Source organism: Anopheles maculipalpis, chromosome X, assembly GCF_943734695.1.
Source record: "Anopheles maculipalpis chromosome X, idAnoMacuDA_375_x, whole genome shotgun sequence".
Taxonomy (NCBI): Eukaryota; Metazoa; Arthropoda; class Insecta; order Diptera; family Culicidae; genus Anopheles; species Anopheles maculipalpis.
The window spans coordinates 14837181-14864705 of NC_064870.1; the positions used below are offsets into that span (position 1 = coordinate 14837181).

The 27525-nt window shown below is 42.2% G+C and overlaps 5 protein-coding genes across 7 annotated transcripts in view; 3 read left to right on the plus strand and 2 right to left on the minus strand.

Moving 5' to 3' along the window:
- LOC126568065 (palmitoyltransferase ZDHHC8) overlaps window positions 1-27525 on the minus strand; it is a 347611-nt gene that overhangs the window by 203578 nt on the left and 116508 nt on the right. The gene's annotated exons all lie outside the window — the stretch shown is intronic.
- LOC126562131 (cytochrome P450 4g15) lies at window positions 2984-7600 on the plus strand. Its single transcript, XM_050218561.1, has 5 exons — window positions 2984-3204; window positions 3912-4109; window positions 4747-4929; window positions 6399-7316; window positions 7419-7600. The coding sequence occupies exons 1-5, from the start codon at window positions 2985-2987 to the stop codon at window positions 7595-7597; spliced, it is 1698 nt and encodes a 565-aa protein (XP_050074518.1). The 5' UTR covers window position 2984; the 3' UTR covers window positions 7598-7600.
- On the minus strand, window positions 9547-12257 carry LOC126563798 (ubiquitin-like modifier-activating enzyme 5). The gene is made up of 2 exons (XM_050220545.1): window positions 12086-12257; window positions 9547-10541 (listed from the first exon to the last, which is right to left on the minus strand). The coding sequence occupies exons 1-2, from the start codon at window positions 12255-12257 to the stop codon at window positions 9547-9549; spliced, it is 1167 nt and encodes a 388-aa protein (XP_050076502.1).
- LOC126560604 (probable glucosamine 6-phosphate N-acetyltransferase) lies at window positions 13815-14867 on the plus strand. The gene is made up of 4 exons (XM_050216562.1): window positions 13815-13835; window positions 14042-14252; window positions 14330-14519; window positions 14607-14867. Exons 1-4 carry the CDS (start codon window positions 13815-13817, stop codon window positions 14818-14820), a joined length of 636 nt encoding a protein of 211 aa, XP_050072519.1. The 3' UTR covers window positions 14821-14867.
- On the plus strand, window positions 17013-26336 carry LOC126568086 (N-terminal kinase-like protein). Its single transcript, XM_050224507.1, has 12 exons — window positions 17013-17396; window positions 17721-18035; window positions 18111-18346; window positions 18414-18492; window positions 20237-20458; window positions 20639-20794; window positions 20884-21148; window positions 21224-21388; window positions 21637-21782; window positions 21849-21983; window positions 23709-24183; window positions 26197-26336. The coding sequence occupies exons 1-12, from the start codon at window positions 17019-17021 to the stop codon at window positions 26334-26336; spliced, it is 2712 nt and encodes a 903-aa protein (XP_050080464.1). The 5' UTR covers window positions 17013-17018.

Consider the following 27525-nt stretch of genomic DNA (forward strand, 5'->3'; position numbering starts at 1 on the left):
GTGGTGTGTCCTGATTCGCAAACTGAAGTGAAAGTGGTGGAAAAATGCTCACGAATGCTGTCAGTCTCGTTGGGTCGTTACTTTAGACGGATATTGTCCAGAATTAAATCATCTGGAAGAATTTAATACTCTTGAATGTCGAATGTCAGAATGTTAGGAAAAGCATCATAATGACATCGGAAATTGCAAATGTACTGCAAAGTTTGAAGCCCAAAACATGCGATCCCAAGCTTCTCAACAAGAATTCTCCATTCTTCGGAAGCTGGTATGTACGATGAACGTTCGCGACTATCATGCAAGGGTGCTAAAGGAGGCTACAACCGGTGGTCGCTAATATCCACGCTCCATCACGTAGTCCATGCAAAGCGGAGGCTGTAGCGGATTGAGAAATTGTGCGAAAGAAATTGCATCAAACGGCCATGCGCAAGACCACGCACTGATGCAACGGCGCGATCGGGAGATGCAATTTGCAGCCTGCTGGCGCAAAACGAAACAAAACCGGCTAACCCGATCTTTACGACGCTGGAGCCGCGTTGCGACTCGGCATCAAGGCTCGTTTGCAAGATTCGCGAAGTTTTCCCTTCTTCGGTTGTTTAGATTTTTCTTTCGGTACGAACAACTCGACACACCGAGCCAACTTCGACTCTAGCACTGCCGACCGAAAGGGTCATCGTCCGACGAGGATATATTGCAACAAAAAAAAATCCGCCTAACTCAAGTTGCAATCAGCGCCAACAGTTGTCTCCAAACGGCACGACCGATCCCCTTATATGAGCATGTAGATTTAGCGCGTTCAGACCAAAACTTCGACTAGTACCAGTTTTGTGTCCCCAGATACTCTTGTATTTTATTTTTTCGCTCAGAGTGGAAACATCCGTAAACTCTGAGATGTAAAGAGTATGGCCTATTCAAGGACAAAGTTGGAGCAATGATTAGCATGTAATTTGTTCGAAAATTATCCCTCCATTATATAGCGTCTTGTAGGAATACCAATTGCCTTGCCAAACCTCTGCAAGAACATCCGGGATCCGGGACACGAAAATTCGCGCACCAGTTCCTTCGCACCGTCACAGAACTCTAACAAAATGTCACTACAGTCTTCCGCTTTTCTACCAGCTCGTGATACACGATACATCTCAGTCACGCTTTTCGGTAAACAAGTCAACCCAATGCAAACTAACGACTTCCCAGTGTGCTGCTCGTGCACAGTATTACGCGCGGTTCACGCATCTCACATTTGTCTCTAAGCGATCGTCTAAATGCGATCTGCATGCAGGTTGTGCGCTACATACGAAGACGACGTTACATAATTTAATTATTCTAATTGATCCCTCACGGCTCCGAAAGGGAAAACAATTAACCTACGAAGCCCGACCGGACATTATCCGCAGGTTGACGGCGGATGTAAGCCGCGAGACACAGATAGATACATCACTAGGTACTCTTCCGTAGGTTTTAAAAAATTTTAATCATTCAAACGGCCAGTGAGTATAATCGCAACGTCTATCTGTTATCCGCAACAGTCAAAAACTAAGTTATTCTGTCGAAATTTTGTTTTATTCAAGTTTTTGTATCATAAGGTCCTCAGAGTTGCTAGGATTCGCACCACTGGATAATCAAAATTCTAAGGGGCAATCATTTCTGGATCAAGAGATCATCTGGGGCAAGAGATCATGGCCCTGTAATCCCTGGATGACTCTCTATACTTGCTGCAATGTTAGTTTAAGCAATAGGATTCTATTTTCTTGTTTCAAGAATATCTCTCTTCCTTGACAATATGGCGTCGTGCCGTTTTCCAGTGTCATATTTTTGAATGTCATCCAAGCCAAAGCACCGTTTATAAGTTATTAAAAAAAAGGTATTCTATCGCACAAGGACTGCATCCACAGTTTTGGAAGGATCTTGTGAGCGAATAAAACCCGAAATAGAACAAGGAAGACAATATTGTTCCGAAAGTACCGAAGCTGGCTAGTAAACAAGCGGGATGACCTAATACCTTGCCGCAAAATTGTACGGATGCAACGCAAGGTAGCGAAGGAAGAATTGTGGATTAGGTTGCAGATTGCTGTCGGCTGGCCACATTCGTCTGGGTACATGGGTCGAGAGCACAAGTGTGAGTGCACATGTACGTGCCGAATTGTGTGTATGCATGGAAAGGGAAGTCCACCGTCCGAGCGCGCCCCCACTGTACGGACCTCGTTGGTCGAACAAACGAACAATCTCCTAGCCACGTGTGTATGTGTGTGTGATTGTGAGTGTCGCTGTGTGTGCCGCAATGTCGCGTACATCCAACTCCCTGCGAACGACCCACCGGATCGCGGTTTCCGACGCCGCTGGGTCCCCTCCGATGCCGAGCGCAAGCACGCGGTTTTTGTCAGGAGGCAAGAAAATTATGCCGACTATAAAAACAAATTTAAAAGACCATCCGTCAGTCAGTTGCAGTGGTCCGGGCACAGCGACAACAGCTAACGGCTCCGAGCTTCACCGTGAGCTTCCTTTCGTTAACTGTAGCTCCTCATTTTAATACGTTTTGCTCGACTGTCTTTCTTGTGCTTTTTTGTGGATAAAACGTCATCGCGATCGACCGGGATACGGATTACTAAGTGTTACTCTGTTAGTGTTTCGGTATTCTTTCTCCTTTCGGTGCATCAATTCTATGATCTGCAAATTAAGAAATTAAAAACTATTTTACGGTGGATGTGAACTGTACTACTATTTCTGTGCAATCAATTTCACTTAAAAGTTATAGTATGTGATACTTCAAGTGGATATTCAGTGGGTCTGTGTTTGTTTGCTGAAAGTCACAAGTGATAGTTTTCGGACTACGAAATCGTGATCACGTTTCACGAGCACAGGGACTGGAAGATTGCTTACATCGTCGGATATAGACGAGTACATCGTTGACAGCGTTTAGTAATCACACACCTGCCGCCATCTTCCCGCCCAAACTTCGATCAAACGCACGTTAGTCGGAACGCAACAAAATGTCCGCCACGATAGCACATACAGATGGCCTCAACAGCAATGCCAACATCATCTCACCAATCAACATGTTCTACTTCCTGCTCGGCCCTGCCCTACTGTTATGGTTCTTCTATTGGCGGCTATCCCGCCGCCACATGCTAGAGCTAGCGGAAAAGATACCTGGACCGAAAGGACTCCCGCTGTTAGGCAACGCACTTGATCTGGTTGGCAGTTCGCACTGTAAGTATCTTAGAGAGTTGGGAGAGTTTTGGGGAGGGAGAGTTTTGGGAAGTCTAAAAGTTAAAGAACACTTGCTACCGCTTGTCTGATAGCTCAAAAGGCTTATTGCTCACAGCCAACAGAGACGCAGTGAACTTTTGGGCAACAGACCGCGTGCTCAGCATGCGGGACTCTTGCCTCCTTCGAAAATTCTCGAAGTCCTAGTTTCTGACGGTGCCCGTATTGAGGCGACAAATGGAGGAAACGGCATAAATTGAAAGCACTTAGACCCCCCCCCCCCCCCCCCCAACAAACCTAAGAGGATGTATGCTGCTGCTTTCCATAACTCGCAGTCCCATTCCTTTTGCTTCATCTTCTTAATTCTTGCGAAGCGGAAGCGTTAGCTTCGTTTGTTATCCCCAGTAACCCCAATCAGCCCTAATCAAAGAGCGAGGGTGATTGACCCACGCGATACAAAGCGCGATAAAGATGCAAGATCTGTACCCGAGGACAGACACGTTTGCAGATATTTAAAAATTCTCGGCCCCGAAAGATCTAGACACTGGATCCGTCAGGCGTTGCGAAATCGCTGCCTTACATCTATTCAGTGTTGGAAATTGATTTTGTAACACAAATTCTAAGAGTTCCGCTCGTTCGTTTGGTCTCTTACCATTTTTTTTGCTCCTTTTTTTACTCTTTCCAAAAAAAAAACATCGAAAAACCCCTAGCCGTGTTCCGTACAATTATCGAGAAGGGCAAGGACTATAACGAGGTGATCAAAATTTGGATCGGCCCGAAGCTAATCGTCTTTCTCGTGGATCCGCGCGATGTAGAACTGCTGCTCAGCAGCCATGTGTACATTGACAAATCGCCCGAATACCGCTTCTTCAAGCCCTGGCTGGGTAACGGACTACTCATCAGCACCGGTAAGTACGTTAATAAAACTTGCGACCACGTCGGCGCGCTGGGCTGGTTGGCGTGCTGCTGCCCACGAAAGGCAAAAAACCAATTGACACGGAACGCGATGACTAGATTTGCATACAGAGATGCCCGGTGAACGAATCCGACGGTCGGTCGCCGATAATGGCGCACGGGTTAGTCCCTCTTATGCACCAGCGGACCGGAAGCGACCATTATCACAATGGTCGGCTTCAACCATCGCGTTCGAGGTTTCCTCAAAATTCCGCCTGACTTAGTCTATCCTCGAAAAACATCTTACTACCGTCACGATGCCAGTGTCTTTGCCTGTGCGGGTCTGCCGCACCGTAGAAACGCCAACGCGCACGTCACCAGCCATTGAGGAACCAATGGCGGATGTGATTATTGTAGTCCGTGTGGATATCAACACAAGGCGACAATTATATATGCGTTTGTAAATGATCGTCCCACCAGCAGTGACATCGCTTTATGCGCGTTACACAAGCTACATTATTTATTTGGATATGTTATCGTAATGATTTCGGATCACGCAAGCGCACTTCTTCACGCACCCTCGTTACACTACCAAAAATTCTAGACATATCACTACGTATCACGTTTATTAACGCATATTCTGCTCACCAGGACACAAATGGCGTCAGCATCGCAAGCTAATTGCACCGACTTTCCATCTGAACGTGCTGAAGAGTTTCATTGATCTGTTTAACGAAAATTCCCGTCTCGTGGTGAAGAAGATGCTCAAAGAGAACGGCAAAGCGTTCGACTGTCACGACTACATGAGCGAATGTACGGTAGAAATTCTTTTGGGTAAGTAAACTGCACACTATGTATTGATTCTTTTCTAAGCACCGCCTATGACATCCAACTTCTTGATGTTCGGGATATATCAGGAGTTTTGCAGATGTAAAAAACTTTGCTTCCAAAATTATACTTCCAACCATATGCACCATATTGAAACTCCAATAAATCCAACCAATGCACTCAAGATGATCGATAAGTTGCATAATAGAAAACTCTAATGTCGTCATGTCAACTTGTCATGTGTAATGGCGATGGTAATGATAATGGTTGCAAAGAGCTCCTCTAAAAGGTTGGGTCGAAAAGTAAGCCACTGAGGCACTAGGGCACTTGAATGTTGCGCTACTGCACAAAACTCGAACTCTATAATCGGCTGCATATTCCCTAATCAGCCTGCTTTCTTTAGCTCCCTCTTCCCCCTCCTACATGAGCGACACAGCCTCCCCCTCCCAATCTGTCTCTCTCCCTCTCTCTTCGATTTGCTCCTTCGTGACTGGGTCCAAAAACCTACTCCAAGGCACCCTCAACGACAGCTAACGACGGCTGTGTCAATTTCCTTTTCGTTGCATTTGAAAAATGGCTTAGGGTGCATTAAAACCAGTTTTCCGCAATAGCACTCTCTAGCGATTGCAATAGCGCATGCGATTGCATACATTGCGCCTGCACCAGCGGCAGATCAACGTCGCAAATGGCGCTACCGAAGGGAATTCCCTACCAGTTAAATCAAAGTGTCTTGGTTGCGTCACACCAGTAAAGTAATGTAACAAAATATTTTTGCTTTCGCCCACGGTTCTCCGTTGGAAGCCGTTCTGATGCTGAAACGAGAAATTGGTGCCGATATTGGTGTCGGCCCAACCAACATGCGACCAAGCGTTTTGCAATCCTACCAGAGTGCAATGCGTGTATGAAGATCGCAAAACCCGGTATCGACTGAGAATGTCGCGGTGCGGGATTTATAAGAATTTTATTTACAACTGCTGCGCACGTCATGCAGTGGAAGATTATCAATCCAAACCTGCTCCGCTTTCAACATCGCATCTCGGCTCGGTAATAGTTCTAGAAACGGGATTGAGTATGGTGCCGAAGAATTGTCACCGTTTAATTCACTTTAGAACTCATTACCTAGGCAGGCAGAAGCAACGGAACGGAAGAACTTGAAGTAATCGGGCAGTACGTTACGGATCGATTTGAATATGCGTGCATGTCATTTACTAGAATCGATACATACGTATTTAATTTATGTTTGAGTACCGGTTAATCTGCATGCGAGATCACATGAACTGTCCTGTCCTGTAGCCAAGACAGGCTGGGCTGCGAGTACTTGCAGCTAAATGTCAAGACATAGGAATGTTTCAACACGCGGCTAATCCGATGGCAGAATGCGCTTTAAAAAATCAATTTCCCTGTATTTTATCACTTCCCCATTATTGCTGCATATCTAATGCCTAACGCATGCATTCAACCCCGTAACCTTCCAGAAACTGCCATGGGAGTATCGAAGAAGACGCAAGATCAGTCTGGCTACGACTACGCCATGGCGGTGATGAAGATGTGCGACATCCTTCACCTGCGTCATCGCAAAATGTGGCTCTACCCGGACCTATTCTTCAACCTGACACAGTACGCCAAGAAGCAGGTGAAGCTACTCGACACCATTCACAGCCTAACGAAAAAAGTAATTCGCAACAAGAAGGCCGCGTTCGACAAGGGTACCCGTGGTTCGCTCGCGACCACGTCCATCAACACGTCCGAAATTGAGAAGCCCAAGAGCGACGCCAGCAAAACGAGCACCGTGGAGGGTCTGTCCTTTGGTCAGTCCGCTAATCTGAAGGATGATCTGGACGTGGAAGAGAATGATGTGGGCGAGAAGAAGCGTCTCGCGTTCCTGGACCTGTTGCTCGAGAGTGCCGAAAATGGTGCGCTCATCTCGGACGAGGAGATTAAGAACCAGGTCGACACGATTATGTTCGAGGGCCATGACACAACGGCAGCGGGCAGCAGCTTCTTCCTGTCGATGATGGGCGTCCATCAGCACATCCAGGACAAGGTGATCCAGGAGCTGGACGACATTTTCGGCGATTCGGACCGTCCGGCCACGTTCCAGGACACGCTCGAGATGAAGTACCTTGAACGGTGCCTCATGGAGACGCTGCGCATGTATCCACCGGTACCGATTATTGCTCGATCGCTCAAGCAGGATCTGAAGCTGGCGTCGAGTGATCTGGTCGTGCCGGCGGGCGCTACCATCACGGTCGCTACCTTCAAGCTGCACCGATTGGAATCGATCTACCCGAACCCGGACGTCTTCGACCCGGACAACTTCCTACCTGAAAAGCAGGCCAACCGCCATTACTACGCGTTCGTACCATTCTCGGCAGGACCAAGGAGTTGTGTTGGTGAGTGGCGCTGACGAAAAAAAGAAAAACGACCGGAAAGGCACCATTAACTGTTTTTTTTTTCTTTTATTTTCTTACAATCTTGCGATATGCGATCTCCAGGGCGCAAGTACGCAATGTTGAAACTCAAAATCATTCTCTCCACGATCCTCCGCAACTTCCGCGTACACTCCGACCTGAAGGAGGAAGATTTCAAACTACAGGCCGATATCATCCTGAAGCGGGAGGAAGGCTTCCAGATCCGTCTGGAGCCGCGCCAGCGCAAGGCAAAGGCGATGTAAGGAACTACGGAACAGCGGAAACGTTCCACCGCAGCTTTCTGCTGTTCGCGATGCACTCGATGGCACAAGAACGTGTGAAGAATGCCGGTGGTGGCGTTTTTGTTTTTTATATTTAACTTTTCAAATGGGATTTAATTCGGAGAAATTAAACTTAAATCATGTTTTAATCATAAATAGAACAGTAACGCTCGGATCTTCGCAAAGGTTGGTGGTTGTTGTTGTTGTTTTATTTTCTTTATTCTTTTGCGAAGATAAAAAACCAAACCCGATTTGTGAACTTGGTGCCTTTGCTGTCGTGGGGAAAAATTTTCGCACAGCAGGGCAGTACGCATCTGTAGTTTTTGTTCTATATGCAACTTTTTTGTTTTGTAAGTAAGGGGAAGCGATTGTTATTCATATATAGATATATTCATATGTGTATATATATGCATACATAAATATGTATCTAATTTAAGAGCGCATATATTTGTGTATGTATATAGCATGTATTGACAAATATTTGTATGTGTGTGATAAAACAAGATCAATAAAAAAAGACAAATCCAACTCGGTTTTCGATACTTCCGCTCCACAATAGTTTTCGAGGATACTCGATCCCTGGATGCAGCTTCCCATCCATATAGGAGGCCGATCTACGCCAAATCCCGCTTTACCCTTGATCCAGCCAAAGAACTCGCTGTGTTTCCAACGCCTCGTGCCGTACTGGGGGTCGCAGACTAATAACTTCTTGGTGGGGCATGAGTCATCCGGCATCCTCATAACATTCCCCAGCTATCGCCTCAGGATCTCCGGTTCACCGTACAGCTCAGCAAACACGTGGTTCATTTCCTTCTCCTCCATACGCCACACGATAATCCGGAGGATGCGTCGCTCGCAACCCGCCAAGAGCGTTTGCATCCTCCCCTCGGATTGTCCAGAACTCATGGACGATCGGGAGAATAGGTGCGCAATATATCATACTTTTCTTTCGGTCTCGAAGTCTTCTGGATCTCACAATGCGTCTCCGGTTTTCGCTGGTGCTATCCAAAGTTACGATTGTCCCAAGATAGTAGAACTCATGCACCACCTCGTGGTTATCACCGTCAACTAATACGGTACTTCCCAAAACGGCCCTATCTCGGGCTGATCCTCCGACAAGCAGTTACTTCGTTTTCATCGCATTGATCATCATTCCAATTTTTTGCTGTTTCACGTTTAGGCCGGGTTTACGCCTCACACACATCCTCGGTCGTCTTGCCGATAACGCCAATGTCATCCGCGAAGCCAAGAAATTGGAAAGACCGCTAGAGAATCGTGTCATGTCGCTGTCGTTGTCCAACTCTGCGTTTTGTATGACACCTTCCTAGTCGACATTGAAGAGTATCCTCAGATTCCGGTGAAATTTGAATGATTCTGACCCTTTCCTCTTACACTGCACTCCGTACATGGTGACCTTCAACAGCAGGATCAACAACCAGGAAAGTGTTTCCGCTGCATTCTGCAGAAGAGTATTTGGGACAGGATTTTATATGGGACATTCAGGACTGTGATGGTCCGGAAGTTAACACAGTCCAGCCATTCGCCTTTTTTGTAAACTACCCTTCGGTACTTCTTCCTGATCTCAAATTCCCATCGGCAAGAGCTCGGCCGACAATCCATGATGTCACTGGCTATCTCATCCAGAAATGGTGCAGGTAATACGACTTCTCAACTAATGCTGTCACTGTTGTGGTTGCTGTTGACTCATCAACTGTTGCATCAACATCTCCTGCCTCTGCTCCGTTCAGATGTCCTTTGAAGAAGTACTCTTTATAATATCAATTAGAATAACAAATTATTTTATTAATTAAGCTTGAATACAAAATTGCAATAGCTAATCGTTACCCGGGCTTAAAAGCTGCTAACAATTGTCTTAGTCTAAAAAAAGCATATATGTTTTTTTTTTCTTCATACTGCATCCGAAAGTCTTTTCACTCCTTCTTACACATGCCGGACATCTGTGCCATCAACTGATCCAAGCTGACATCGTCATCAGTCGTTACTTGAGGTGAGTTCTCCTCAACAACGGGCGCATCGTACGCTAGCTTAAGACCCTCCACAATGTTACTTTGAACGTCCAGGCCTGCCTTACTTCCGCTGGCAACCACCGGTATGTCGTCATCCTCAACCAACTCAATGCCGTACAGATTGTCTTCGTGCAGTGGTTCTTCCGCTTCTGGTTCGACCACGGCATCCACCACGCTCGGTGGCTTGGCCTGATATTCCCGTTGCCGCTCGAGACAAAACCGATCATCACACGTTGGGTTCGGTTTGAGGCTCATCCGGGGGAAGAAATCGATCATCGCGTTGTAACCGAGATAGTCCGATACGGTGCCAAAATGAAGCAAATACTTGAGCGTGTTCTGCACTAGCATTCCGGCCACAATGCCCATCGTGGTCGGTAGACTAGCGGCACACACGCCTTCCCGCTTCAGTGTCTTCTCGTCGATGTTTTCCGCCACAACGAGCGGTGGCGCACAGGCAAAGCATGCCGTTTCGCCCGGCCGTATGAACTGTATGTGACCGGAAACGGCATTTTCCGACACACCCGATTCGAACCAGTTCAGGTTAAGTTCGTTGCATGCCGTATTAATAGCCATACGTGCTTCAAAATTATCCACACAGCTAAGCACCAAGTCGACGGGTGCATCCTTCTCTATTCCGCCGGTACGGATCGCATCGAGAAACCGATCAAAATTATCTACCGTTGTGATGTTGTAATTGTGCGTTGTAATTGCCACGTCAGGGTTGATGAAATTTAATGTCTTTGCGGCGGCCTCCACTTTTGAAAGTCCTGCTTGATCTGGTGTGAAGAACAGCCGATTCATGTTTGCCAGCTCCACCTTGTCGTAATCGAACAGTAGCAGTTTGCCGATACCGCACCGGGTCAACATATCCGCCGTCACGCTACCCACACCGCCAACACCTACAAATAAAAAACAATATGTTAGCTGTTGTGTTAAGGATAACCATCCACCACACGCATGCCGCGAAAAAAATGCATAAACCAACGAAAATAGTCCTTTGAATTAAGTTTAAAAAAATATTTTTGTAACATTACTTCCAAAATTCATGCATTCCGTGGTAAAATTCGTCTTCTTTTGTAATTAGGTACTTATATTGACATCCAATACATTTAGTACATCCAATATTAAGATCAAAACTGTCAAAACTGAACAAAAAATTGTCCTGCAGGGAATATTTTTTCTAATGTTTGTTATGAGAATAAAAGCTGGAATCGCGAAACATTTGACAAATTTATTTATTTATTTTTATTATTGAGTATGACGGCACGTCGTCATATTGTCATTTGACAAAATTAACCGCCGTTAAAAGTCCTTTTTATTTAGAATAAAATCTTCTGGTATTCTTAGTTAAAATAAGTCTGTAATAATAAAATAAACGACGGTTTAACAGCCTACCCAGCGTAACACTAGTTTAGGATCCCCAAACTTGTAGACAGTCTGACAAGATACAAAAATATCAATGGCAGTCCACAAACATTACAAAATGTTGTCCCATGCAGAAGGATATCGAGGTTACTTTGCACGGAAGAAGCCGTTAAAAGCGGATAGAATATGCCCTAAACTACTTGGGTCTAACCGGACCAGTTTTGTCTGATGGTCCTAATCATAGGAGATAGAAAATTTAATATCTTCGGTTCAGAGAGACTGATGGGAATCCAATTCTATGGCCGCCCGTAAAGCATGGTGGCTTTCATGTTATGGTTTGGGGTGCCTTTAGTGCAAATGGTACCGAAAACTTGACGATAATTGGATTCTACAATGGATCGAATCAAGTATTTCTTCTTTTTCTTCTTGGCTTAATGACCTTCTAGCTACCAAGTAGTTGGATAGTCAGTCCTTACTACGGGGGACGGTTCGAATGGGATTTTAACCCCGTTCCTGCCGTTTGAAGACTGGCGCCGTTGTCGCCTACACCACCGAGCCGCCACATTTAAGTATTTAGCTATTCTGAAAAATAACTTGAATCCAAGTGCTGTAAAATTTAAGTCAGAAGCAAATTTTTAGCTTGTTGAAGATAAAAATCCGAAGGATAATTCTATGTTACTCAAGGAATGGTTGCAGCTCAACATCGAAATAATGCTTAAGCATCTGCCCCCAGTCTACAGACCTCAATCCTTTTGAGAATTAGTGGGATTTTGAGAGAAATATTCTAGAACAACCAGATCCAGAATAAAAACTAGCTAAAAAAGGTTTCTCATGCATGGTTGGGAGAAAATTTCTTCTGAAATAATTAGAAATTTACTTTCTCGACGAAAAGGTACTTGCATACCGTAATTTCAGCTATCGGGTAACATACGGAATGCTGGTTGATGATAACCATACATTCTAATACTTTATGGAACAAATGTAATATTTGTTTTGATTGATTGAATATGTTTTATCAATTCTTTGTATCCCTGACTTTGCTGTACAGACAATTTTACGACAAAGTGTATATACTTACCAACGACGGCCACACTTTTCTGTCGCACTTGCTCGTACTCCTTCACGATTCCCATGCGCTGCAAAGCCATTAGCCGGCTGTACGGGTTTGAGTCGACAACTTCGGCGGACATTTTTTCGATTCGTTCACGGCCAATTTTGACTTCCTGCTCATTTTGCTGCCGGTTCGTCATCGTTGCTTTGATTGTTGAGGCGGTTGAATGCTCTTGGAATACCAGTACCCGTACAAATTTCGCTGCTGAACGGGACCAAACACTTATTATGATTTGCTGCCGTCGTGGCTTCCAAACTGACGTTTCCCCGCAGCATGAGCTTTCGCGTGACGTGTGAAGCTTTTTGAGTGGATGTGTGTGCGTATATGCCAGTGTTGCCATCGACAGACACACGTTACATACAGTGCTAGACAGAATAAATCATACGCTTTCATCAGTTGTGTATAATGTTCAATATTCTCGTTGGATTTAGTTTGTGCCAATACTTCTGCAGGTTTCGAGGTTAAGCAAGCTCGGACATAAAAAAAAACCTGAAGTGAAATTTCATTCAAAGCTTACTCAGGTTTTAAAGCCCCGATAAATAATTTATTTTTCTCGTTTAAGGCTGCCGAAAATAGGCACTTGGTAGATGTGTTTTTGATAGCTCAGTCCTGTAGGATTTCTTCTGCTGCTTGTGTGATTTCAAAACGATTTTCAAACGACGTCTAATTTTGCCTGTTAGAAATGTGCTACATAAATTTAATTATTTAACCATTTTTTATCAACAGCTTGAACAAGATAATAGTTATAACGTCTGCCGAAAATATAAACAAAATCAATGCTTGCATTTTTGATGACATTTCTTAAAAACTGGTTTGAAACCCAATACCAATCATATCGAATTACTCTTAGATAGTATAACAACCAATGATATCAATAAGAGTATTCGTATGTTTTTTCCGAACGACTGCATTAGTCTGCCGAAAATTGGTACAGTTACCCTATGACTCATACGCTTCCCAACACCAAACTGTTAAAAATCATGACAGATTATTGGACGACGCGTCTTTGGAACGGTAAAAAAGTATTAAATTTCAATTGTATAATTAATTTTGTCCATGCTTAAGTATACAGTGTTGTCTAAAATTAATTATTGAACGAATATTATGAAATTTTTATCATTTTCTTTTCAATTACCAAAAGAATCATAAAAATAATTCTTCTGAATAAAAAATTAATTTTAAGCCTTTCCTTTGCAATTTTAAAATAATGTAAAAATGAGAATCCATTAGCATTTTTGATCAGCGTGATTTATTTTGTTAAGTACTGTAATTGTTACGTTTGTGTGTCGTGCGTTGGTGTGATGAGGGTTGGAACGCTTTTTGCACTCCCATGCTTGTAGTTGACACTTGTAAATTGTAAACAAAGATCGCAGTTGTTCATATTCCGCAAATCGGTTCCGTGTCGATCGGCCAAACCGTCAGAACTGAATATTGGGAAGAGAAAGTTGTTTTGCAAAACTAGACTGGGTGTTGCCTCGTTCCGTCTCGACACGCTGGCAAAGTAGAGCGGAAGCTCACACCTTCACATAAAGGATTGTGTGCGTGTGTGCTAGAGCGTAGCACAAGAAGAAGAAAAATGCGCTAACGTGGACGGACGGGTCCAACAATTCCAAAGCCTACCAGGATTGAGGACGACGGAGCAGTTATAGAAAGTGTTCGCATCACACAGGCGTTAGGGATATCATTTTGCGCAGCAATGGGTGGTCCGGTGTCTGAGGTGAGTGCATTTATTGATACCGTTTTCAACAACAGGATTTCTCAAGTACGTGGCACGTGATGGCACGCGGAACAAGAAGTATGGCGGAAGATAGAATACAAGTATCTTCCTATATGTGTGATTTTTTTTATTACGCATTCACCTTCAAGAAGGATCCGTTCAAGGTCAAGCAACATTTCCTTACTATGACTCTGTATCCCAATCAGGAGGAGTTGTCCCTCTACGATCCGGCACTACTACTTAGTCTGGACTTCTTTCGCTCACCGGCCATCTTTAGTCCCCGTATCTCTGCCGCCGTACCGGGCGAAAGTTGGCTGAAGGTGAGACCGCTGCAGTCGGGCGACTTCCACCGTGGATTCCTGCAAATTCTATCTCAGCTTACGAAAGTTGGTGATGTTTCATTGACGCAGTTTCTCAGTAAGCTATCCGGATGGTTTCTGCTACGCCCGTCCCGATTGGTTCAACAACACCCCCATTTTTTCCTCTTCCTACAGATTGTTTCGCACAAATGCGTGCTAGTGGTGACTACTACGTAACGGTCATCGTCGATACGCGGTATGATAAAATCATTGGCAGTGCTACTTTGGTGCTGGAACGCAAATTTATACACGGATGTGCTAGAAGAGGTAGACTCGAGGATGTGGTCGTCGATGATACATATCGTGGCAAGCAGCTCGGCAAATTGTATGCATCTCGAACTACGCACTACGTCGCATAGGAGGAGTGGATTCTATAAATTCGATGGTTTTTCGCTCTTTTTAATTCCCACAGAATTGTTGTTACCGTAAGTCTGCTGGCGGAACAGTTGGGCTGTTACAAAATGTCCCTGGACTGTAAGGACAAGCTGATACCTTTCTACAAATCGATTGGCTACACCCTGGAGCCTGGCAATGCTAATACGATGAATATCCGGTACGAAGGCACGACCAGAAGCATCGACCGTAACATCGCGGGCAGCAAGCCGGAAAATACTGAACCATCCTGACAATTAGCCACCAGTGCTGCTACCCTTAATAAATCCAAGCTCTAGACAGCCATGTTGCACTAGCCGGTTTCCGCGTTCAACGATCTGGCCTTTGCTTAATGCCACGCAAAATTTGTATATCGGCTTTTATTTTGCAATTGGATTTATTTTTGACCTCCGGGTGGGATGATTTTCATGCTGCATGGTTGAAGATTGACTAAAAATGCTTTGTATAAAGTGTTTGCTAGCGTATCTTCACATCAAACATGCAACCCCCGGACAGCAGCATCTGGTACATAATTATAATGATTCGTTTTACTTCCTTTTATGCACGATTTTAATTTGCCTGAGGTACTGATTTGCTATATCATTTATCATTTTCCTTATTATTAGCTCGCATCTGGTGGTTGTGCTTGTATTCAAACAATGGGTAATAAAATATTTTTTAAAATGAACAGTTGCCTGAATTCTGTCTTTTATTAGCACTTTTCCCATATATTATTGGTATTATTGATAGAAAGTTGCAATATTTTAGATAATAGATCCCATCTCAACAATGTAATCGCTCAATTTGCATAATCGAGTGTTGATTTTCGTGCCATCACAGTCCTCAATGCCGCTTATAAGATCCTGTCCCAGATACTTTTCTACAGCAGAGCCTGCTGAGCTGTACGGCGAATCGGACAACCTGATGCGATAACCGGTGCATATTATGAGGATGCAGGATCCCCTTACCCCACCAAGAAAGTATTAGTCAGCGGCCCCCAGTTCGGCACGAGGTGTCAGAGATCGGGCACCTACATGTACGGGAAGCTGCAACCATGGATCGAGTATCCTGGGGAATTATTGGAGGGTAACGACGTGCTCACTATAGAGCAGGCCAACGTGTGTGAGAGAGAGAAAGAGAAACATGATGTAAACTTTGTCTGTGCCGGTTTAAACAATGTTATAAATTAATTTGTTGAAAATAAAGATATGATAAGAACAGTGCGGATGCTGGTCTATCTAAAATTAAAACTATTTCTCAAATTAATCTGCATAATTTTTGCATTGCATAGTAAAAAATTAAGACTATTTCTCAAATTAATCTGCATAATTTTCTAATGCTTTAAAATCTGATAAGGCGTTTCTAATGCATTTTGTCAGATGATAGAATTGTCGCGTAATCGGTATCTAGTTGGCATGTGGCTCAGTGTGTCGTGTATCCATGGCAATCGGTGAGGATGTGGCGGACGATGGTGTCAACGCCACAAAAGCTGCAGAGTGTAGGACTAGATTTGTTGAGGATACATAATTTCCTTCCATTCGACTGTTTCCCCCCCACGAAAGTTTCGCCACGATGCAAAACGATCCGGAGAACAGCTGATGGTGAGCGAGCTTGAAAGCTTTTTGGATGTGCCAAATGCCTGTTTTTCACATGTACATTACATGCTACAAAATGTATGTGTGTGAATAGAATACGCTTGTTGATGCGCTTTTCTAAACGAATAATGAAGATTAAAGTAAATGGAAAAAATGATCTAGAAAAGTAATAAATCGTCTAAGTTCAACACAACTATGGATTTTGTAATAGAAAACCATGTTCGGGAAGAAATATGTAAACAATGTTCTCAATAGACACACACAAAACTCTTTTATTAATTTTCAACCATGCAAAAAACTCCATTTGTAAGCGAAAATATCTCATAAGCAAAGAAAGGGAAAAAAACATATAAACTCCTCCAAATTGCTGTAAATCGAACAAAAACTATTTGTAACTTGCATTTAAATTATTTCACACCCGTCATATTATTCAACACAACCCGTCAAGCCGTTTGTTCAACAATCAAGAAACGAACCACGCACTATATACGAGTTGTTGTGAACCTGCTGTCAAATGTCTAGAAAATTTTCATGTTCGCCGTAGCCAGGGAAAACTGTGAAAACACAAAACACGATACGTTTTATTTGCATTTACTCATAAAGTCCGTGTGATTGAGTTTGAAGCGTTTTCTGAACGGTGGAAAAAAACATTCTCCATCACTCGTAGTAGTGTACCAGCCGGGGTTGGATCGGTTTGGCAAGCAGTGGTAAACAGGGAGCCGCGGAAGCGTCCGTCACTGCACCACCAGCACCGTATTGGTGGTATCCTGCTGGAAACCCGATCAAGACACCGATTAAAACACACGGTTTTCCGTACGGTTGGCTGGCGGACGTGTGTGTGTTCCTGTTCGTGCGTTATGTGGTCTTTTTTCTCGCGCGACTCGTCCAAAGACTTCCCCTACGAAATCGGCGAACAAGTGCAACAGTTTGACACGAAAAGCATCTGGAGTCTGCACCGTGGCAAGCGGAAAGGAACGAACGATGAGGTGTCCGTCTTCACATACGACATCAAAAACGGGTCGGACATTAAGCTGGAGCTAGCGAAGGCGGCACTGAAACGGCTGAAAACGCTGCGCCATCCGAGCATACTGCAGTTTTTGGACAGTTTGGAAACGGATAAGGTGCTGTACGTGGCTACCGAACCGGTCGAACCGCTCGGTACGCACATTGGCAAGTTGGCGGCGGAAGGACCACAGCGCGACCTGTATCTGGCTTGGGGCATCTTTCAGATTACGGTAAAGCATCCACTTTTTTCCTTATAAGAGTTGCTACACCTCAGCTCGTGTTTACAAAAATTGGGGAACCAACGGGGCGAAGAAGGGGGTGCGGGTGCTTGCCGCCATATGGAATAACAATTTAGCAAGACGATTTAGTGCCTGCATCGTGACCGGCATCCTGCAAAGTATAGCAACAAAATACGACAGACGGAACTATTTCCTCCTTTTTCCTATTTTTCTTTACTGTAAAAACAACCACCCCCTCTCCCAAACCCAACTCCCACCCATTGCTAAAACCATACATTATATGCTTCTCCCCATATTCTCTATCCACCCCACTAGCGTGCACTATCGTTTCTAAACAACGATGGCAACCTACGGCACAACAATGTATCGGTTTGGTCGGTATTTGTTAATACATCTGGCGAATGGAAGCTGGGCGGGCTGGAGTACGTTTCCTCCACCGAGCTACCGGTGGTACCACCTATCAAAATACCACCCTCGCTAGAAATTTACGATCCGCCGGAAAAGAGTGACGCGAACAAGCTAAAAACCGCCACCAAATGTTCCAGCGACATGTGGGGCCTGGGCTGTCTGGTGTGGGAATCGTTTAATGGGCCACTGAAAACGAGAGGAAACCTGAAAAACATCGAAGGCGTAAGGCATACGAAACCCCCCGGCGAAAAGGGAAGAAGCAGCGTTCTCATCGGATTTCCATTTTTCGTTCGACAGATCCCAAAATCATTGGCCCCTTTGTATTGTGAGCTTGTCGGGGCGGCTCCGGCTAGTCGACCGAATCCTGCGGACGTCATTACCAAATGCCGCAAACCGGGAGGATTTTTCAAAAACGATCTAGTAGACTCGCTACTATTTCTGGAGGAAATTCAGATTAAAGACAAGGTGGAAAAGATGCGATTTTTTAGTGCACTTACAGCACAGATAGACAATTTTCCTGATAATGTTTGCAGGTATGTGTGAGAGCTTCTTATTTTTTGCTTCATTATTTGGTTTATTAAAGCAATTACGTTTTTGCAGGCACAAAATTCTTCCCCAATTAATAACGGCCTACGAGTATGGTGATGCCGGATCGGCAGTGTTAGCCCCTATGTTTAAGGTAATAATCACATATATTTCTCCCTATTGACAAAAGTACCTTGATAAGCACTATTAACCATTATTTCAATAACCACCTACCGGGATAATTGGTGTATTTTTTTTACAAAAATATTCAATATAGCGGAGCTAACAACTTCAAACTTTGGAATGCCTAGAAAAACATTTTTTTATCATACAGCAAAAACCAAAATTTTTGGAGTTTTTAAAATAAACTTTTATTTTTATGTGCCATTTATACTCCTGCTTTCCATGACCACCTTCCCAGGTAGGTCATATATTTTCTATAGGTGTTTGTATTTTATCGTATTATAAAACTTGTATCTTTTGATCTGCTGCTCGTCACATTTGCATGAAATTTTCGAGGAAAGATGAGACTATTTGCTGTCGAGCTAATAAAATTTAGTTGAGAACTTTTAAAATTCCTTTTCTTTGTATTTTTCACTTCCAAAGCTGTAGTCTCCTTGCATCTTGCAATACCAATTGTTCGCTGACCAGCGTTTTTATTTGATAATGGACAATCTTTGTGTTGTAAAACTTATTTATTTGGTTTAAAACAGCCGTAAAAATGACTTATGTAAGCATTTTGTTGTGCAATATAGTGGAATTTGGATATGACTTCAAATATCTCGTAATGATTATATTATAATAAATTTTTGCATATTCTCTCCCGTTTTTTTGGTTATATAAATGATTATTCCATGCCTTGCTTGTTTTAAAAGAGATTCAATGCATTATCGGCATACTCATACGGACAAATTTTATTCATAACGGGGTATAAGCTTTTCATTTTTATCAATCCTACACTAATTAATCTACTGTTTTATTCACCATAAATAATAGTTATAATTTTTTTTTATAAAAAAGTAAAATTAGTTTAATTATGTATATTAACCCCTTCATAGTTTTGCCCACGACTGGTTCGGGCAAGCGGATTTTTTTACTGCTTTGACAGGGATTGTCTCGGGCAGTTTTAATGTCGCCAGTTTATTTGCTGTTATTATTGTTTTTGTGAAACATTTATCTTTCTTTGGTCTATACCATAAACTACAAAAAGTAAAATAAAATAAAATAAACTCTGAGACAATTGTTTGAATCATTTTTGCAAAATGATGATGCTGTTAAGGTTTTAACTGAATTAATTGCTTTTTACCTTGGGGTAAGCCCAACTAGAGGTTCTACAAAACGGAAAATGCATAACCCTGTACAAAAAGAACGTATCTTTGGCGCTTGGTACGCTACTGTAGATGTAAGGAAGTTTCAGCTTTGAAAGCGAGAAATAAACAGAAGAATAATTGTTAAAAATTCTTATCTAAATATAATTTGTTTGATAGCAATACGGCTAGGCCGTTCTTACGAGAAATAATTATAATTTAATAAAAATAATAGATTATAAATAGCCTTTCTTGAAAATATCACGCAAATACGACGAGATGATCAAAAGATACTAGCTTTACATTCTGAAAAATTACTAACTCCCATACAAAACGTAAAGCCTACACTTTCAGGCGGTCGTAGATGTAAGGGGTGTCAGTAAAAAAACGGAAAAAAATTTTAGAAATCAATTTAAAAATCTTCATATTGCACAAAAATGAGTTGATCTACGCATAATTTTTTTATAACGGAATTAAAGTGCAAAACCTTCCCAGGTATGCAGTTATTGACAATATAGTTAATAGGCAGATTTGGTCAATAATACTGTTACATTCACACCTCTAATAGCTTGTTCTTTCCATTCACTACAGCTGGGACGTTTGCTTGAGGAAGCAGAATATCAGAAGCGTATAGTGCCATGCGTTGTGAAGCTGTTTGCATCGACCGATCGTGTTACACGGTCACGCTTGCTGCAGCAGCTCGATCTGTTTATTTCGCATCTGCAGCCCAACGTGGTGAACGATCAGATATTTCCGCAAATAGCGCACGGTTTTCTAGATACCAATCCAACAATTAGGGAACAAACCGTGAAAGTAAGTCTCAATACATTAAATTAACGCTTTTTAATGAGGCACGCTTTGGGGCGGCCCGGTGGTGTAGGTGACAGTGGCGCCGGTAACTACGCGCCAGGCCGTTCCTCAAAAAAAAAAAAGAAGGCACGCTTTAAACGTATATGTGTATGTGTGTGTTCATATTTTGTTTTTTCCAACTAGTCAATCATCCATATAGCACCAAAACTAAATTACAACAATTTAAACGTTGAAGTACTGCGCCATTTTGCCCGACTTCAGTCACGTGATGATCAAGGCGGTATTCGAACGAATACAACGGTGTGTCTAGGGAAAATTGCGCCCCATTTGCATCCGCAGGTAAATAAAAAATCGTCTCTTCTAGTGCTTTCACATTCGACAACATATTAACGAATGACTTACTTGGACATTGTTCATTTTCCCAACAGGTCAGGCAACGGGTTCTGGTATCTGCATTTATACGTGCGATGCGTGATCCGTTTCCACCGTCTCGTGTGGCCGGTATACTGGCGCTCGCAGCTACCCAGCAGTACTTTCTACTGAACGAAGTTGCCATCCGCATATTGCCCGCTTTATGTCCGCTCACGATGGATCCGGAGAAATCGGTACGCGATCCTGCCTTCAAAACGCTTCGTGGATTTCTCGGCAAACTGGAAAAGGTATCGGAAGATCCGAGTCTGCGCGAGAGTATGGGTAAGAAAAATAGTTTCCGCACTGTGTTGCATTATATACCCATTTCTGTTTTTTAAAATGCAATTTACATTACAGAGGCTGACGTGCATACGGCTACCCCGTCGCTAGGAAATGCGGCCGCGACCTGGGCCGGCTGGGCAGTGACAGCGGTTACCGCCAAATTCTACCGCAGCCAAAGTGACACGGCCCGCCCGAGGCCACCACTAACTGGTAAAACATTGAGTAAACCTGCTTCTTTGGGTATGTAGCAAACTGCTGCCTCACCAATCAATCATACATTTTCTATACCCCCTTCTGTACAAACCATCAGCATCACAATATTGCATCAAAGTGCTTTTTTAAGTTGTTTGCTATTACGAGTCATTCTTACGATATTGTTTCTTCACTTGCAAAAATGTTCGCTTCTTAGATATCCTGTTTTGATGTCAGTTGCTATTTTGACAATACCATTTCTTCTGACTTTTTTTTTGCGGGATTTTCATTTACAGAGCAACCTTCAAGCAGTAGCATATCAACTACGACCAGCAGTGTTACGTCGATGACCTCGCTAGAACACGAAAGCGCCGACACATCCGCCTCGGCAAGCGATTATGGGCCCGATAATTGGGATCAAGAAAACTGGGGCGATATGGATGTGAGTAATTGATGTCTGCTTTTTTTTTCGAACACATCCCATATTACATAAATATCCAATGCACAGACTTCACAGGATCCAAGCAGTCCAATGGCTGGCACGTCTAATCAGCTAACGACGAACTTAAATATGGTCGGAAGTGTCAGCGACATGCGTGACGGTTGGGATAACGAAGACTGGGGTAGCCTTGAAGAAGATCCGGTAGGTGTAAGTTTTACTTGCAAGCTCTCGCCGATGATTGCCTTTAGAAAGCCTTTCCGCAATTTGCCGATTACTCACCTACACTGTGTAAAAAATTGTCCGTACAGTATAGACCAATGTAAAGAATCTTTTAAAAAGAGATTTAAAACTTTTCAAAAAGGTTTCTAAACTTCATGCGTTCAGTGCTTTTTGTAACTTTTTTGTAAGTAAGTGCTTGTAATGACGTAAAGTTCACCCAATATTTAGACAAAAACTGTTCTTACTAAAAAAAAACTCATCTGTGCGAAGCTTTTGAAATATTTATTATGAAAATAGTATTTATTTCGTTTGGGTTTTTAGGTTGTGTCATGCGTGGCAAAAGTGCAACTTATAAACTTTAAACAGTGGTTTCTTAAGAAACAAAAGCAACGATGCGATTGTCTAACTTGCAAAGTAATTATTTTTGTATATTAAGAGTTTTCTCTAGAAAATCGACCGTTTCACATATCGCAATCCCGGTTAAAATTCGAATACTGATCATTGATCTTAGGAATTAAGGCAAAAGAGTGTCCAAAATTGCAGACGTAAAACATGAAAGCGATTTTTAGTTCGAAATGTGAATCAAATGTTCTAGAAGACCGCCATCCAGATAAGGCTCACCAAATTTCGCAAACGCATTATCCAACGGGAAATTAAACAAAGTCCTAAGTTTGGCATCCCCAAACATGAAGACAGTCTGACACTGTACACGGATTTCAAAAATAGTCCGCAAACAGTACGGAATGTTACTTATAAAGAAGGATATCGAGGTTACTTTGCACGGATGGAGCCGGTTAGAGCGTAAGAGTATGACCCAAAATTCCTTGGTCAAACCAGACAGCAAATTGCACCAAAAACTTGACGCTTATTAATTCTACAATGGATCGGTTCACGTATTTAAACATTCTGCAAAACAACTTGAAAGCAAATATGCTGTAAAATTTAGCCCACAGATCTCATTCTCAGTTTGATCAAGATATTGATCGGAAGTATACTTCTAAATTGATCAAGAAAAGGTTGCTGTACAACGTGAAAACAATGCTTACGCATTATTTTTTTTACATATTGTCTGCAGACCTCAATGGTATTGAGAATATGTGGAATCATTTTGAGGAAAAAAATCTAGAATAAAAACCTGAATCCAGAATCCGGATCCAGAATAAAAACTAGCTGAAAGAGTTTCTCATGCAAGAATGGGAGAAAATGTCTTCTCAAATAACTTAAAAATTGACTTACTGGATCAATTGCTGGTGTTTACAGAGCGTAATTGCAGCTAAAGGGTGAAATAACATATTAATTTGATCAATTGAGGTCGACAAACTTTGTGTTTGTTTGTTATAGGGCTAATTTTGTGATGTCGTCTTTGGTTTTTAAGGTTACCACTTTTCTATAAAAAAAAGGTTGTACTACTTTGTGAAACAAACGTAACATTTGTTTAGATTGATTGAATATGTTTTGTGAATTATTTAGTATCCCTGGCTTTGCTGTACGAACAATTTTTTGACACAGTATATTTAATCCTTATTTTTAACAAAGTAATAATTCCGACACAGCTTCTTATATAGATTTTATTTTTCATTACAAAAATTAAAGGATGTATATTTTTGATACATGATTTCTAATTTTTCTGACAATACGGCAATGTGCCGTCATGCTTAATATAAAATAAATAAAAATTACTAACTTTTCTTCCTATTCTCGTATCAGAATGAAACTGAATTGAACGAAAAAGACGAAGACGAGCACAATCAGGCACAGCAGAAGGCAGCATCACATATGGCTAACCCGTCCGCAATGCTATCGAACGTTGGGTCCTCGATCAATAGCAGTGGCCGCAGTGGTTTTGGTGGTGGTGGTGGCGGCAGCAGCAGTAGCAACAGCACGACCACCAACAATACGACCAGCTCGTCCGTTACGGACAGCAGTACAGTGAAGGCCAGCAGCAACAACAGCAGTAGCAGCAGCACGTGTACCAGTACCAACACTAGCAACAGTAATAACAACACCATAGCGAATCATATCAGCAGTCCTAGCAAAATGATCGCGCTCAAGAACATGAACAATCTGCTCAACACGGGCAGCAGCAACAGCAATCAGCTGACCGGTTGGAACAATGGGGGCAGTGCGGCTGGCGACGGGTGGGGTGATGGAGAATTTGAATCGCTCGACGAACCAAGTGCGGGTAAGTAATTGGACACAACGATAGGACCCTTCTTAATCATGCGCGAAACAATTCCATTATCGAACAATACAAAACAATACTATACATCATACCAGATGACCGTATCACCTCAATTGGAGACGGTACAGCATACAGCAAGAATATCCTGTATCATTAGCATATAATGTATGTTTCTTTCTATCTTTTTCTCTGTCTCTTTTCTCTCTCTCTTTATGTCTGTAACTTGCGCGTTATTATTCATTTCCTCGCGATAATACCGACTCGATGACTCCTCGATTGGCAATAATATTGTATTGCCTGGATAATATCTTTCTCTTTTTGATTCCACTTTCGTTTTGCTTTTGACAACAACCCGCGCTTGCACAACACCCAAAACTCACCCTAATTCAATCCCCGCGCCCAGAAGATATTGTGCACAGTTTGCACCGGCGGAATCATTTTCACAATCGAAGGAAGGGTTACTGAGCGTTTTAGGTTCCGGGGCACAAGATTTCCTACTAAAAATCAGCTCGAAGGCTGATGGACGTCAGTTCACTTGCAATCACGTCACCCCACCTTCCCTCATCCACTCAATTCATCTTCATCGTCATCACTATCGTCGTCATCAACCGTCATCCCAAAACCATCGTTGAACGGCAGCAAAAGAAAGGAAAGGCAAAATTTTCTTTTCGACCATCATCGCGCATTTAGGTTATCGACATCAGCAACTTTTTTTGAGATATTTGGACAGGCATGACGTATCATCGTTGTACAAAAAAAAGTAGCGTTTTCAATTTACTTTACATTCGTGTGGGTTATTTGCAATGTTTTTTTTTTATTTGGTAAAAGATGTTTCTTTAATTTATAGAATGTTTAATCGTATATAATTCTATACTGTTGAAAGATTTTTTTAATTCTATGTACGGTAACTGTATCAGTTTTCGTCATGTTAGCAAAAGAAGCATAATTAGGAAAAAAAAACAATCGTTGAATAACAATATTCTTTTAACTATTTCTTCTCTGATAGTTTTAAAACGAGCAATGCGCAAACAAAAAATAAATTATTTAACCATTTTGTTGCGCAAGGTAATCATAAAAAATAAACTAAGCAAGAGGTGAAAAGAGGTTTAAATATTTTTTCCAATTAATTACACCTTCTATAGTGTTTTAGGACATGTATTCGCAATGCCGCAAATAGGAACACAGCCTGCCGAAAATAGGAGCAAGCCAGTGTTTGCATTTTTACAAATATTTCTTTAAAAATAAGTTTCATAAGTTTCAAAATAAGGGTTTCAACCCTAAACTAATTATAATGAAACATTTTTCGATAGTTTAACAATCAAGGCAATACCACTTCTACCAAAATAATTTATATTAATAAAGCTTTTTGAAAGTTTTGCCGACGGGCTGCATTAGCCTACCGAAAACTGATACAGTTACCCTAGTGATATTTCCGTAACTCTTCCTTTATAGAAACTCACATGAAATACTAGCTATGATACATTTTGTAACCTTTTCCTTACAGGGTATCTCGAGACTTTTGACGTGTTCCCATTCCCAAGGTTGTTTGTTCTTATATTTTATATTTTTGTTTTTGTTCCACAATTTTTAGGCACGTCCCAATATAATTTTGGTTTTCACAACTGATTTTTGATTTCGTTTTGGTATGCATAAATTTATGGTGTCTACATCTGACTCATAACAGAACATACCAGTGCTCGAATTGGCTTTTTATGCATCCAATTTAATGCAGTATGCATGAAATATTTACCAATTTGAAACCAATCGCAATTTTATGCAATATGCAAAAATATATAGGAAAATGTCAAAAATTGTTGGGATACCCTGTATCACTACTTGTCTTTCTTGGTTACAGTAAGATTTTGTTTAACTACTACACTCTTTGGTCATGTTTCTCTTTTTTTTACCCTACTTTTTCTTAAGCTCTTGGTATTCTTTCACATTCCATCTACAAAACACCAGTTTCACACCAGCCACACTTTACTGACCTTTCCTATCTCCCATATTTTCCAGGCGGCAACGCGAAAATGGACGAAGCCCGTCGAAAACGAGAGGAGAAGAAAATGCAGCGGCAACGCGAACTGGAGGCAAAGCGAGCTGCCCGTACCGGCTCTGGCGGTGGCCCGATGAAGTTAGGTGCCAAAAAAATTTAATCCGTAAACACTTACGACGTTTTGGTGTGGTTCGTTTCCCAAATACCGTCTCGGGAAATGTTACGCAACAATGGACTTTTGGGACGATGGTATTGTTCTTTATGTGGGTGAGATCGGGTAAACGCGTGTGATACGTGCGTCGACACGATGAAGGGGATAGGTCCTTACTATAGTAATAGCCGACCCGTGAAAATATAAACCCCCATTAAAAGGATATGCCATGCTGCAGAGCAGCAGAGAAAACGTAATTTGAAATGTAAAAACAAAAACCACAACAACCCCAAAGCCAAACAGACATAGCAAATATCCTAGCATTTGAGCAGATGTCTAAAGGCGTGTGTGTGTGTGTGTGTGTGTGTGTGTGTGTGTGTGTGTGTGTGTGTGTGTGTGTGTGTGTGTGTGTGAGAGTGTGAGTGTATGCATGTTGCAAGAAAAAAAATCACTTTTCTGTACGAAGGAACAGGCGTGAAGCGTAACGAAAACTCGAAATTCTCGTAAAAGCCTTTTTAGATGATAACAATTTGAATAAGATCTTCGTAGTAAGACCCCACAATTATACGATGCTAAATCATCCGGTGATCGATGTTCACGTCCCGTTGGGTTTTTAACAATTTCTTTTTTTTATGGATCCTTTTTTTAAATTACCTAAGCACACAATGTAGCGGGTATACCGGTCTTTCATATATACAAAATTGGATACTCATAGAAAGATGTATGTGTGTATGAATGTATGTGTGTGTATACGTGCGTGTCTTCTGAAGCGTTTGGGGCAAGACGTTGAAAATGATCAATAGTTGTTACGCAGACGTGTCTACCAACCATTATTATCATTAATTCCGTTGCGTGTTTTTCTCTCACTCGGATTTTGTTGTACACCATTATACCGTATCAATGGAAATTAGTTGTTTTCCTATATCATACAGAAAAATATGCATTCCAGTGAGAATGGTTTACCATATGTATATGTATATGAAACGACCATTTGCATGCATCCACAATTATTGTAGGAATTTTTTGGATAATCAACCGGAAGCACATCGGGTTTGGGGGCTTCGGACACGCAGAAACAGAATATACATATATGAATTTAAAAAAAAAAGAGAACCCATCTAGAATTTACCGCGCAGAAAAGCGAGAGCAAGTACGAGGTAGCGGGGCAAATTAAAAAAAAAATTACTTCAAGACGAGT